The sequence below is a fragment of the Aethalodelphis obliquidens genome, unplaced genomic scaffold, assembly GCF_003676395.1.
Source record: "Aethalodelphis obliquidens isolate GAN/ISIS:26980383/991018 unplaced genomic scaffold, ASM367639v1 scaffold8, whole genome shotgun sequence".
NCBI lineage: Eukaryota > Metazoa > Chordata > Mammalia > Artiodactyla > Delphinidae > Aethalodelphis > Aethalodelphis obliquidens.
Window position 1 is genome coordinate 23,487,455 of NW_020837952.1, and position 14,026 is coordinate 23,501,480.

A 14,026-nucleotide genomic window follows, 5' to 3' on the forward strand; every position below is an offset into this window, starting at 1 on the left:
GAAATGGACAATAAATAAATTAAAAACACATACACATAGGCAAAAGTGGTCATGACGAGGGGTAAGGGGGCCACATCAGGTGAGAGTGATTTGTGAATGCCTCTGAGATGACGTTTGCTTTCAGACTTGTCTGATAAGGGATCAGTTATGCAAAGATACATGGGAAAAACCTTTCCACATAGAACAGTGGTCCCCAACCTTTTTGGCACCAGCGAACAGTTTTGTGGAAGACAATTTTTCCACGGACTGGGGTGGGGGGCAATAAATGTAATTCAAGCGCATTATGTTTATTGTGCACTTTATTTTTATTATTATTACATTGTAATATATAATGAAATAATTCTACAGCTCACCATAATGCTGACAGGAGGCGGAGCTCAGGCGGTAATGCAAGCGATGGAGAGCGGCTGTAAATACAGATGAAACTTGACTCGCTTGCCTGCCGCTCACTACCTGCTGTGCGGCCCGGTTCCTAACAGGCCACAGACCAGTACTGGTCCGGGGGTTGGGGACCCCTGATGTAGAGGAACCTACACATGCAAGGCCCAAGGCCAGGAATAAGCTTACCATGTTAGAGGTGTAGAAATGACAGCTTTGACCAAGCAGTGAGACACTGAGAGAGAGAGACAGGTACAAGGCCATGATAAGGAACTTTAATTGTATTCTCAGTCATGAGAAATAGTTGGAAGGATTTATGTAGAATGGTTATATAATCTTTGTGTTTTTAATATTTTTTTAAAAATTACTTTGGTATTTGAAGAATGTATTGAAGAATTAAGAAAATGGAAAGGGGCTTCCCTGGTGGCGCAGTGGTTGAGAGTCTGCCTGCCGATGCAGGGGACACAGGTTTGTGCCCCAGTCCGGGAAGATCCCACATGCCGCAGATCGGCTGGGGCCGTGAGCCGTGGCCGCAGAGCCTGCGCGTCCGGAGCCTGTGCTCCACAACGGGAGAGGCCACAACAGTGAGAGGCCCGTGTACCGCAAAAAAAAAAAAAAGAAAAGAAAATGGAAGGGATAGATGAAGATCAGTTAGGCTCTCATAATAAATCAGGCAAGTGATGATGTTAGTTTAGCCTATGATTGTAGAAGTAGTGATGGAGTGAAATGAATGGATTTGGAAATGATAGTTTAGAGTAGAAAAGAAAAGGTAGATTAGAAATGAAGGTGAAAGAAAAAAACATCGATGACTTAGGTTTTGGTTTGAATAACTGAGTGTCTTGTGATATGTATTGAAGTTGTGAAGATGGAAGGAAACAGACTTTTTTGGGAGTGAAGGCAATAGAAATTGGTTCTGTTTTAGTCATATATAATTTGAGGTGGTACGTTTTAGCTATGTGGAATGTCAAGCTAATTAAGTAAACTTAATTTTGAAAGTGAAAAATTCATAAATAAATAAAAAACAACCAACCTAGATTTTTTGTCCTAGAATTTGATAAAGTCGATTCATAGCTGTGTATTTTTCCATTTTTCATTTTAAGTCTTGAGAAAGAAAATCTGGTTGATAACTATAAATTGTACCAAGATGGAGCCTGTAAATCTGGATATGGCTTTAATAGCTAGTAAAAGTTACATTCTTTAAAGAATATGAAAAATTATAGTTAGTTATAATATTTATTAATTGGCCCTATTTCTTCTAAAATAGCTATTTCCTAAATAAAATTAAGCTTAAGTTTCTTAGAAATCTGTCTTGATATCCTTGTAAATTAGTTATTTGAGTAAGGGATTCAATTCTTTTAATATATAAACAAATGATTATTTTATCAAAATAAGCACTTATCTTACAGACAATAAATATTAAATGATAGGTGACTTTAAAATGACTACTTTGATCCTTAGAAGGATTAGGAATGGCCATAAACCCTTGATTAGAGGTTCTTAATCTGGGACCCAGCAGTGGATTTTGGTTAGGGGGTGGGTCCATGGACTTCTGAAATTGTTATAAATAAAGTATCAGCACTTTTCTGGGGAGAGAGTCAATGGCTTTTCATCAGACATGACTTAAATTAGTTCAAAAACCATGGCCCCAGATACTGGTTACATAGAATAAATTCATATCTTCTGAAGTAATAACAGTGAGGAGGGGGAGTGATTTGGGATACTAAGACTTTAAGAAAAATGACCTATGCAGTAATCCCTTTTCATGGTAGCATCTCATTTGTGAATTTAAAGAATATTTCACCCCCTTGCACATGCTTTTGGTTGATAAGTTTAGATGAACTGAGTTTGGGGAGGGCAGTTAATCCGAGTGCTGCCTACGCATTTATGATTTTTCTTTCTAAAGTTATCAAAGGACGTAACTTTTAGCTTGTGCAAAATATAAAATTACTGAGCTTTGTTAATTAATATATTGAAAAACGCTTATATGGTTTCTTGAAAAGAGGTAAGAAACTATTTTCAGAAGATATCTCTTAAGTACCCCACCTAGATGGTCTCCAAGGAATAATTTTCCTTAGTTTTAATAATGAATTTCCACCTCACTTAGGCAAAAAGTGATCTTCCACCTGCCACGTTCCATAATGTTTATCACACCAAACCCCTGAAGAATTTCTTTTATTACCAGTTAGTTACATAGTCTATAAATACTCCATGATTCTTGTTATTACTGCTGCGGTTATTATAATTTACTATTTTGGCTGACACATGGAGTGTTTAAATATAGACTTGACTTGGAACCCTGGTTTTAGTATAATTCTTTAAATTAATTGCTTGTTTATTTTACCAGCTGAATAAAAGAACTGTATAAAAGTAGTCAGATGACTAGAGGAGTAGTTGAAAGATTGCTTAAAGCTCCCTCCATCTTTTTATCTAGGCAATCCTTAGGTGTCACATGGCCCTCTAGTGGAAGGGATGCTCAGCTGGACCGAGGCAACTGCAGGATATTCTCTGGGAGTTGTTACCCAAGGGATTGCTTTTATTCAGGTAATCTTTTAGTTTGGATTAATTAGCTGGTTCTGACAACCTAGGTGACATAGAATTTTGGAATAGGTAAGGAGATATTTTAAAACAAATATCCCTATTTGTGGAAGACCCACCTAGATTAGCCCATTTCTTATTAAATACTATTGATCTTTTTATTAAAGGATTGGTTAGGCTTTTTGTTTTTATTGTTGTGTTGTTATTGTTGTTGCTCTTGGTGGTAGTGGTGTGTTTATTTTGTTGTTTGGTTCTTTTTATTTTTCAGTGTTTTTTTTTAAATTAAATTGTACTCCATACTTGATTAATAATTATCCCTCATAAGTAAGGAACCCAAGGCTCCTTATTTCTTTATTTTCATCCAGTTTTTTAAAATAAAATTTTAACATGTTTTTTTCTTTTTTTAAAGTAATTTTGAATATTCATCCATAATTCTTGAAATTTTGGTAAACAAAATTATTAATTTTACTTTTCTGTTTAAGGAAGGATATAAAGAGTGGAGAATATTAAATAGAATAAAAATGTAGGTATCTAACTTGCAAAAGGAGAAATAAGATTTTAAATTAATAAAGGCAAAAAGAAGCATAGATCTAGAATTGGGGACACTCATTTCTTGTTTCTTACTGCCTTTAAAACATTTTAGTTCTGTTATACTCTTTGGAATTCTTTTTCTTGCAGTTAAAGGGAGCTACAAGTCTATAATGTAAGATTAACCATTTTGTGTTACTACCCGTGTTCTCTTTGGAAATTTCTGGATGGGTGAATGAATTTAACATGATCAAGAATACCAATATAACAGTAGAAGTGGAAGTTGACTTTTCTTTTTCTTCCCTGTTCTTTTCTTCAGACTTCGTTCATCACTGAAATTAAACTGAGAGATTTCTGGCAGTTTGGTATTACAGCAGGATGGTTTGTAGCAGTAACTATTACTAATGAAACCCTTAAAGAATATGAAATAACTGGATAAACTTAATGGTAGCCTCTGATCCAGCAGGTGCTAAAATACCTACTTTTTGATTACTCTCTAAGTTAAAATGCAAGCAAATATAGAATCTATAGAATAAGAGGTATAAATACATTTTCTGATTGTACCTTGAATGGGAAGGTATAAGTAATATATGATTTAGAGTCTTTTAGTAATTGACTTTGCCAAATGTAAAAACAATGTTAATGAACTAATACTGCAGTCAATTTATTTTTGTGGAAGTGCTTTAAAAGTTCGTAACGAAAATATTCTGCTTTTCCTTTCATTTTTTTTAACGTGAATTTCTTCTGCTTATATTATCAGGGTGAATCAGCACTTGATTTGGCAAAGCAGAGAAAAAACGTGTGGATGATCAACCATTTGCAAGAGGCAAGGCAAGCAAAGGGATATGACAATCCATCTTTCCTTAGAAAGTTGAAAGCTGATAAGGTAAATTCATGACTGCAGATTTTCAATATATAGTAAGATTCATAAGCATATTTTCTTAGCATGAGTATTTACATTTACAGCCTTTAATCTTGGCATTGGCCAGTGTAATTTTTAAAACATTATTTCACCCAAGTAAATAAATGTAGATACCAAAGTTTAAGAAAGATGGTATATGTGAAATTGTTTAGATTTCCATAGGCTACTAACATAAGCTTTAATGCATTAATTCAGCTGGCCTTTGTTAAGTAATAGATAATAAAAGTTTTTCCTGTTTAAGTGTATTTTTTAGTGTAGTAATAAATTGTGAAAAATCTTAGTCCTAATATATATATATCTTTTTAAAAACTACTCACAACTCTAGCTATAGTTAATTTAAGCTTTTCATTCTTTTATAATATGTCATAACTTTTATTAGAGAGGGAGAAACATATTATTCACTTCTTTTTAGAAAGTTCATTTTAGATCTTCCATAAAACCTTCAGTTTTTAACTGTATGACTATTGGCTCAGTTGCCTAATTGTATGATTTCAAAACTAAGAACATTTTCCTGAAAGGCGGGTCTGTATTTCTTAAAAGTTTATTTCCTTAAAAGGAAAAATTAGCTGACAGTTTTTTTGTATACCAAAATAATTGACAGGGTATTTGCTAACTTGTCAGTAATCACAACTTGAATGGCATTAAGCCTTAGATATCATATATGTCCTATTTAGGCTGCTCTAGTGGTAATACTGTTTGTATAAAGTTAACGTTGATCTATCTGTTACTGGAACAAAATAAGTTTTGGGTAAAGGGAAATAGAATTGAAAGCATGTCTCATTTATTTGTAGGAGTTCAGACTTCCTTAATGAGCTGAAAAGTTCACTGGTCCATTACTTAGACTTCAGAAGAATTTATAGTTTATAAACATGTCTATTTTCAGTCCCATATTTGAGACTAAGGAGCAGTTTTTGCATGTCATGTCAACTTTTCATTTCACTATTAGATATATTAAAAATAGTTATTTATTTACTTTGATGTTGCTCTGTCCTCTAGAATTTAGAGCAGTTTTGCTCAACAGAGTAAAAAGTGGCTAATTTCTCATAATAACTAGGCTACTAGTAAAAATGTCTTTTATTACTCTGGAAAATCCCATTGTCTTTATATGTTCATTTTGCTTAGTGTAAATATGCTAAAGGGTATTTTTTTAATGTATTGTCAGATGAAAATGACTTTGTAAATTCAAGATGTTTATTAATATATAAAGTTATTTATTATAGCAATAATGAACTATATGTCAGGCTTATGTGTTTGGATATGGTTTCTTTTAAAAAGATTGCCTCATTAAAAGTTTAGCACAATTTTATTAACATTTGTGTATATTATTGTGATCAGAAATTGCGTATTCCTGGTTTTTTGGGTTTTGTTTTTTTGCATTAGTAGCTTTAAATATATTATGCATTCTAAAAAGGTCACTAGATAAAAATATATGATGGATTGGGGCTTTGTGTAATTAAGTATTTGTGTAGACTGTTCTCTTTCCATCTCACATTAGAAAAATTTAAATTATGAACATGACTTGGTTTGCTAGTTTAGTTAAAACTAAACACGAAAACACCCAGGACTCAATAGCTTTTTACTAAAAATAAGTCATCCCAAAAGGAAAAAAAAGATATTTTTGGACAGTGATAGTAGACAGATATGAAAGGAGTCTTGATTTTAGAAAACTATTTTAAAAGCTGTTTGATTTTTAAGATTAGAAGATTTTAGGCAGATTTATGGTTAAATAAGTGTTACTTGCTTATTAATGAGTTAGAAGGAAATCTCTAAATCAGTGTTTCTCAGAATTTAGAAACCTACGATCCCTTTTGTTAACAGTGGAAATCTCACATGTATTACTTTTTAATGTTGTTTATTGATTATGTGAGAATAAATCTGGGAAGATGGAGTAGATATATTTTTTTCCCTATTCCTTCCTGCCAAGTGCAACTATAAAACCTGGACATTATGTACAAAACAAATACAGGAAGACTGAAGATGGAGACAAGGTGGCAGAGCAGGTAGGGAGCTAAGGATCCAAAGAATGACATGGTGGTGAGTTCCCTGCATTTTCTTTTTTTGCCTCATATTTCCCAGAAGAGGAACTGACAAAGCCAACAACCCAGAATCATGAATGGGACAGACAAAAAAATGCTCCCCAAAAACCTGCTTTTTAGCCACAGGACCACAAGAGAGGCAGCTTATTTAGCACGATAGAAACTTTTAGAAAATAACTTTCTACTACAGCCAAACACAACAGAAAAAACATGGCTCCACCCTGACTCACAACAGCAAAGGCCTAGACTTCGCCCTTACCAGGCTATAATGATGTGCCCCAACTTCTCTCCTGGGGTGGTGTCAGGGAAGGTGGAGTGGAGACTTGGGACTTTCATCCCCACTGGCTGTTAATGAGGTCCCATCCCCTGCTGTTATCAGTGGAGACCACATAGGAAACAGTAATGAGGCACTTGTAACCCTCCCAGTCAAGGAGATACCAGTAGAGGTATAGTGGAGAGCTGAAAGTCCCACCTTTGCCTGTCCATAATGAGGAAACCCCTCCTCAGGTGTCAGTGAAGGCCCCCTTGGAATCCTGGACTTTCACCTCACCTGCCAGTAATGAGAAGGTGTCTCACTTCCCTCCCCCTGCCTACATAAGAGGAATCCACATAAAAGAAAAGGTTTAAATAAGATCCAGTGTCTCATAATACCCAAAATGTCTAGGTTTCAAACAAAAATCACATATCAAACCAAGAATCGAGAAGATCTAACTGAATGAAAAGAGGATCAGTAAATGCCAGTGTGATGACAGAGATGTTGGAATTATCTGACAAAAGAATTTAACAATCATCATAAAAAGCCTTTAGTGAATACTTACGAACATGCTTGAAACAACTGAAAAATAGAGTCTCAGCGAAGAAATAGAACTATAGAAATAGAATAAAGAAGAACCAAATGGAAATTTTAAAACGGAAAATTATAATAGCCAAAATAAAAAAGACTCAGTGGATGAGCTCAACAGCAGAAGAGAGGAGACAGAGGAAAGAATCAATGACCTTGAAGATAGACGATAAAAATTACCTGTTTTCAACAACAAAAGGAAATAAACTGAGAAAAACAAGCAAAACAGAACAGAACTTTAGGGACCTGTGGTTATAACAGAATATCTAACACTGATATGATTGGAGTACCAGAAGCAGAAAAGTGGGTGGAGCTGAAAAAGTACTCAAACATATGATGGCCCAAAACCCCCCAAATTTGGCAAAAGACAGACCTGCAGATTAAAAGTGGAGCAAACCCTAAACAGAATAGACTCAAATCCAAACCAAACACTCATAGTCAAACTTCTGGAAACTAAAGACTACAAAATAAAAATCTTGAAGTCCCCTTACCAGTAGGGGTAAAACTATTCAAGAACACTGGATTTCTCATCAGAAACCGTAGAGGCAGAAGGAGCTGCCACATTTTTCACGTGCTGGATGGAAAGAACTTTCAATCCAGAATCCTTTATCCAGTGAAAATATCTTTCAGCAATGAAGGAGAAGTCAACACATTTTCAGATAAAGGAAAAGTAAGAGAATTTGTGGCCAGCAGACCTGCCCTAAAAAAATGGCTAAGAGAAGTTCTTTAGACAGAAGGAAAATGATAAAAGAAAGAACCTTGGAACATAAGATCATGGTAAGCAAAATTATGGGTAAATACAGTAGACTTTCCTTCTTATCCTACCTCTTCCAAATTATGTTTGACAGTTGAAGCAAAATTATAATACTGTTTGATGTGGATCTAAATGTATGTAGAAAACATATTTGAGACAATTTATAATGTAAACAGGGGAGGGTAGAGGGACATTAATGGAGGTAAGGTTTCCACATCTCACTTGAATTGGTAAAATGATGACACCAGTATACCGTGATAAGTTATATTTATATAATACTTAGAGTACCCACTAAAAAAGCTATTCAGAGAGATATACTCAAAAACACCATAGATAAAATAAAATTCTAAAAAGCTTTTCAGTAACCCACAAGAAGTCAGGAAAAATAAACCAGAAACAAAGACACAGAACAAACAAAAAAACAAAAAATAAAATTATAGATTTCAACCCTAACGTATCAATAATTAAAGTAACTGTAAATGGTCTAAATATACCAATTAAAAGACAGATATTGGCAGTGTGGATTACAAAGTGTGACTCAACTATATACTGTCTGTAAGAAACTCACTTCACATACAGGAATATTGGCAAGTTACTTATATGGGCAAGTAGCAGAATGGAAATGACATATACCAAAAGCAGGCGAAGACAGTACAAAAAGGAAAACTATAGGCGTACCTCATTTTATTGCATTTCACAGATATTTTGTTTTTGTTTGTTTGTTTGTTTTTGCAAAGTGAAGGTTTGTGGCAATCTGCATCTAGTAACTCTTGTTGGTGCCATCTTTCCAACAGCATTTGCTTACTTCGTATCTCCATGTCACATTTTGGTAATTCTCCCAATATTTCAAACCCTCCACCAGCAAAAAGATTATGACTTGATGAAGGCTCAGATGATGGTTAGCATTTTTTAGCAATAAAGTATTTTTTACTTAAAGTGTGTACAGTGATTTTTTAGACATAATGCTATTGCATGCTTAATAGACTACAGTATAGTGTAAACATAACTTTTTAAAATTGAAATGTAGTTGATGTTCAATATTATGTCAGTTTCAGATGTACTACACAGAGATTTCACATTTGTATACGTTATGAAATGATCCACATTGAGTCTAGTAACCGTTTGTCCCTATACAAATTTATTACAATATTATTGACCATATTCCTTATGCTATATATTACATCCCATGGCTTATTTATTTTATAACTGGAGGTTTGTACCTCTTAATCCCCTTCATCTCTTTCACCCCCAACCCCCTCCCCTCTGGCAACCACCTGTTCTTTGTATCTCTGAGTCTGTTTTTGGTTTGTTTGTTTGTTTTTTTATTCTCCATATAAGTGAGACCATATGATATTTGTCTTTCTCTGACTTATTTCATCTAGCATAATACCTCTCAATCCATTCATGTTGTCACAAATGGCAAGATTTCATTCTTTTTTATGGCTGAGTAATATTCTGTTGTGTATATAGATCACATTTTCTGTATCTATTCATCTCTATCAATGGGCATTTAAGTTGCTACCATATCATGGTTATTGTAAATGATACTGAAGTGAACATTGAGGTGTATATATATTTTCTAATTAGTCTTTTTGTTTCTTTGGGTAAATACCCAGAAGTGAAATTGCCGGGTCATGTGTCAGTTCTATTTTTAATTTTTTGAAGACCCTCCATACTGTTTTCCAGAGTGCCTGTACCAATTTACAGTTCTACCAATAGTGCACAAGGATTCCCTTTTCTTCACATCCTTGCCAACATTTGTTATTTCTTGTCTTTTTTGATGATAGCCATTCTCACAGGTCTGAGGTGGTATCCTGTTTTGGTTTTGATTTGCATTTCCCTGATTAGTGATGTTGAGCATCTTTTTTTCATGTGTCTGTTGGCTATTTGTATATCTTCTTTGAAAAAATGTCTATTCCAGGTCCTCTGCCCACTTTATAATTGAGTTGTTTGTTTTTTTGATGTTGAGTTATATGAGTTCTTTGTATATTTTGGATATTAACCCCTTATCAGGTGCATCATATGCAGATATCTTCTCCCATTCAGTGAGCTGCCCTTTTGGTTTGTTGTTGTTGTTAGTTTCCTTTACTGTGGAAAAACTTTTTAGTTTCATGCAATCCCATTTGTTTACTTTTGGTTTTGTTTCCCTTGATTGAGGAGACAGAGCCAAAAAAATATTGCTGAGACTGATGTCAAAGAGCATGCTGCCTGTTTTCTTCTAGGAGTTTTATGTTTCAGGTTTTACATTTAAGTCTTTAATCCATTTTGAGTTTATTTTTGTGTGTGATGTGAGAAACTAGTCCAGTGTGATTCTTTTACATGTAGCTGTCCAGTTTTCCCAACACTATTTAATGAAAAGGGTTTTTCCCCCTCATTTTATATTCTTGCTTCCTTTGTTGTAGATTAATTGATCATATAAGCATGGGTTTATTTTTGGGCTCTCCATTCTGTTCCATTGATCTGTGTGTCTGTTTTTGTGCCAGTGTCATACTGTTTTGATTACTGTTAACTTTGCAGTATAGTTTGAAATCACAGATTGTGATACTTCAGTTTGTTCTTTCTCAAGATTGCTTTGGCTATTCAGGGTCTTTCGTGTTTCCATACAAATTGTAGAATTACTTGTTTTAGTTCTGTGAAAAATGTCATTGGTATTTTGATAGGGACCACACTGAATCTGTAGATTGCCTTGGGTAGTGTGGTCATTTTAACAATATTAATTCTTCCAGTCTTTGAGAATGGTATGTTTTACCATTTGTTGTGTCGTCTTCAGTTTCTTTCATCAATGTCTTATAGTTTTCAGAGTACAAATCTTTTACCTCTTCGGTTAGATTTATTCCTAGGTATTGTATTTTTTTTGATGCACTTGTAAATGGGATTGTTTACTTAATTTCTCTTTTTAATGGTTTGTTATTACAACAGAGTTTAGTTTATTAATTTTGTATCCTGCAACTTTACTGAATTCACTTATTAGTTCTAGTAGTTTTTTGGTGGTGTCTTCTGGGTTTTCTGAATCTAGTGTCATGTCATCTGCAAACAGTGACAGTTTTACTTCTTCCTTTCCAATTTGGATTCCCTTTGTTTCTTTTTCTTATCTCATTGCTGTGGCTAGGACTTCTAATACTGTGTTGAATAAAAGTAGAAGAGTGTGCATCCTTGTGTTGTTCCTGATCTTAAAGGAAATGCTTTCAGCTTTTCACCACTGAGTATGATGTTAGCTGTGGGTTTGTCATATATGGCCTTTTTTATGTTGAGGTATGTTTCCTTTTACCCACTTTGTTGAGAGTTTTTATCATAAATGGATGTTGAATTTTGTCAAAAGCTTTTTATGTATCTACTGAGATAATCATATGGTTTTTATTCTTCAGTTTGTTAATGTAGTATAGCATACTGATTGATTGGCTGTTTGGGTGGCCCCAGATGGTGGGGGGGGCAGTGCTCAGAGATGGTGCCACCCAGCTGGAGGGTGGGCCAGTTTCTGGGTACTAATAGGCTAGAGGGAGGATTCTAAAAGGGTGCTTGCCCACCCTAGTGTTATTAGGGTAGAAGAAGTTTCCCAGAATGGCTGCTACCAGCTTTTGTATCAGCAGGGGTCTCTCATTTGCCTCCTGCCTCTCCAGAGGACTCTCCAAGATCAGCAAGTGGATCTGTTCCAGGCTTCTAACTGCTGCCTCTTTGTGCTGAGACTTGGAGCATCTCAGATTTTTCCAGGGTCCTTTAAGAGCAGAGTCTCTGTTTCCTGTAGCCCTCCAGCTCTCCTGAACATGGGTGCTGCCGGTTTCCAAAGCCAGGAATTCTGGGAGCTTTACTTCCTGGTGCAGGACCCGTTGACTGAGGAGTCCCACACGGGGCTCAGACCCCTTCTCCCTCATAGAGGAAAGGCCTCCACAATTGTGATATTCCTTCCATTTGTGGGTCACTGATCCTGGGGATGTGAGCCCTGATTATACCATGTCTCCACCCCTCCTACCCATCTCATTGTGGTTCCGTCTTTATTTCTTTAGTTATGGAAAATCCTTTCTGCTAGTCTAAAGGTCATTTTCCTAGAGAGTTGCTCTGTAAATAGTTGTAAAGTACTTGTATGCTGAAACATTTTAAATGCCAATGAAGGAAATCAAGGATGACCTAAATAAGTGGAGAGACATACTGTGTTCATGAACTGGAAGACAACTTAGTAAATATGTCAGTTGTCCCCAAGTTAATATACAGGTTTAATGTAATTAAATAATTCCAGCAAAATTTTTTATTAGTATATACAAGATTATTCCAAAATTTATATGGAAAGACAGTAGACTTAGAATAGCTAAAACTATTTTGAAAAAGAGGAATCACTCTTTGCAGTTTTAAGACCTACTATATAGCTTCAGTAATCAAGACTGTGTAGTATTGCTGGAGGAATAAAGTGATCAGTGGAACAAAATAGAGAGCCCAGAAGTAGAACCACAGAGGTATGCCCACTGACATTTGACAGATGTGTAAAAGCAATTCAATGGAGGAAAGACAGCCTTTTCACCAATTGATATTGGAGCATTTGGACATGCAAAGGCAAAAAAATAAACCTCTGCTCAAACCTCACACTGTATTAAAAAATTAACTCAAAACTGTTCAAGACTTAAATGTAAAATGTAAAACTGTAAAAATCTAGGGCTAGGCAAAGAGATTTGACACAAAAAGTATGATCCATAAAGGTAAAAATTGATCATTTGGATTTGGATCAAAATTTTAAACTTACATTCTATGAATGACCCTGTGATTAGAATGAAAAGGCATACTACAGACTGGGAGAAAGTATTTACAAGCCACATTTCCAACAAAGGACTAGTTTCCAAAATGTATTAAGAACTTTCAAAACTCAGCAGTGCAAAATCAATACAATTAGTAAATAGGCTAAACAAGAGATATTTTCACCAAAAAATATATAAAAATGGCAGATAAGCAGGTGAAAAGATCTTCAACATCATTTTAGTCATTAGGGAAATGCAAATTGAAACCACAGTGACTTACTATTTTATACCTGTCAGAATAACTAAATAAAAAGTTGCAACAACACCAAATGCTGATGAGGATGCCGAGAAACTCATCTGTTGCTGAAGAATATGTAAAAAAGTACAGCAACCTGGAGAACAGTTTGGAATTTTCTTTTAAAAAGCTTAACATGCAATACCATACAACCCAGAAACTGTACTCTTAAGCATTTATCCCAGAGAAATGGAACCTTATATTCACACAAAAATTTGTATGTGAATGTTTATAGCAGCTTTGTTCATAATAACCCAAAATAGAAACAACCCCAACGTCCTTCAGTGGGTGAATGATTAAACAAACTGACACATTCATGCCGTGGAGTATTCCTCAGCAATAAAAAGGAATGAACTAATGGTACGTACAATAACCCAATGAATATTTGGAGAATTCTATTATGAGTGAAAAGCCAATCCTATTAGGTTACATACTATATAATTCCATTTATATAAAATTCTTGAAATGACAAAATTATGGAAATGTAGAACACATTAGTAGTTGGCAGAGGTTAATATGGCAGTGAGGAGTAGGGTATGAGGGAAATTGCTATAAAAGGATGGAAATATTCCTTGTAGTGATGGAAATATTCTGTATCTTAATTGTGTCAGTGTCAATATCCTGGTTGTGATATTATACTACGCTTTTGCAAGATATTAGCCTTTTGGGAACTTTGGGTAATGAGTACTTGGGATCTGTCCACATTTTTTATTAAAACTGCGTGACCCACAGCTAACATCATACTCAATGGTGAAAAGCTGAAAGCATACCTTCTAAGGTTGGGAACAAGACAAGGATGCCCACTCTTGCCACTTTAATTCAACGTGGTTTTGGAATTCCTAGCCACAGCAATCAGAGAAGAAGAAGAAATAAAATGAACCCAAATTGGAAAAGAAGAAGTAAAATTGTCACTGTTTTCAGATGACATTATGCTATACATAGAAAACCCTAAAGACGTTACCAGAGAACTACTAGCACTCATCAGTGAATTCAATAAGATTACTGGATACAAAATT

General features: G+C 34.9%; 1 protein-coding gene across 1 annotated transcript in view; it reads left to right on the forward strand.

Annotated features, from left to right (window-relative positions):
- ZDHHC17 (zDHHC palmitoyltransferase 17) overlaps window positions 1-14,026 on the forward strand; it is a 106,903-nt gene that overhangs the window by 60,858 nt on the left and 32,019 nt on the right. Inside the window, exon 8 of the mRNA XM_027107080.1 lies at window positions 4,202-4,327. Coding sequence (XP_026962881.1) covers window positions 4,202-4,327 — 126 coding nt within the window. The remainder of the gene's footprint in view (window positions 1-4,201; window positions 4,328-14,026) is intronic.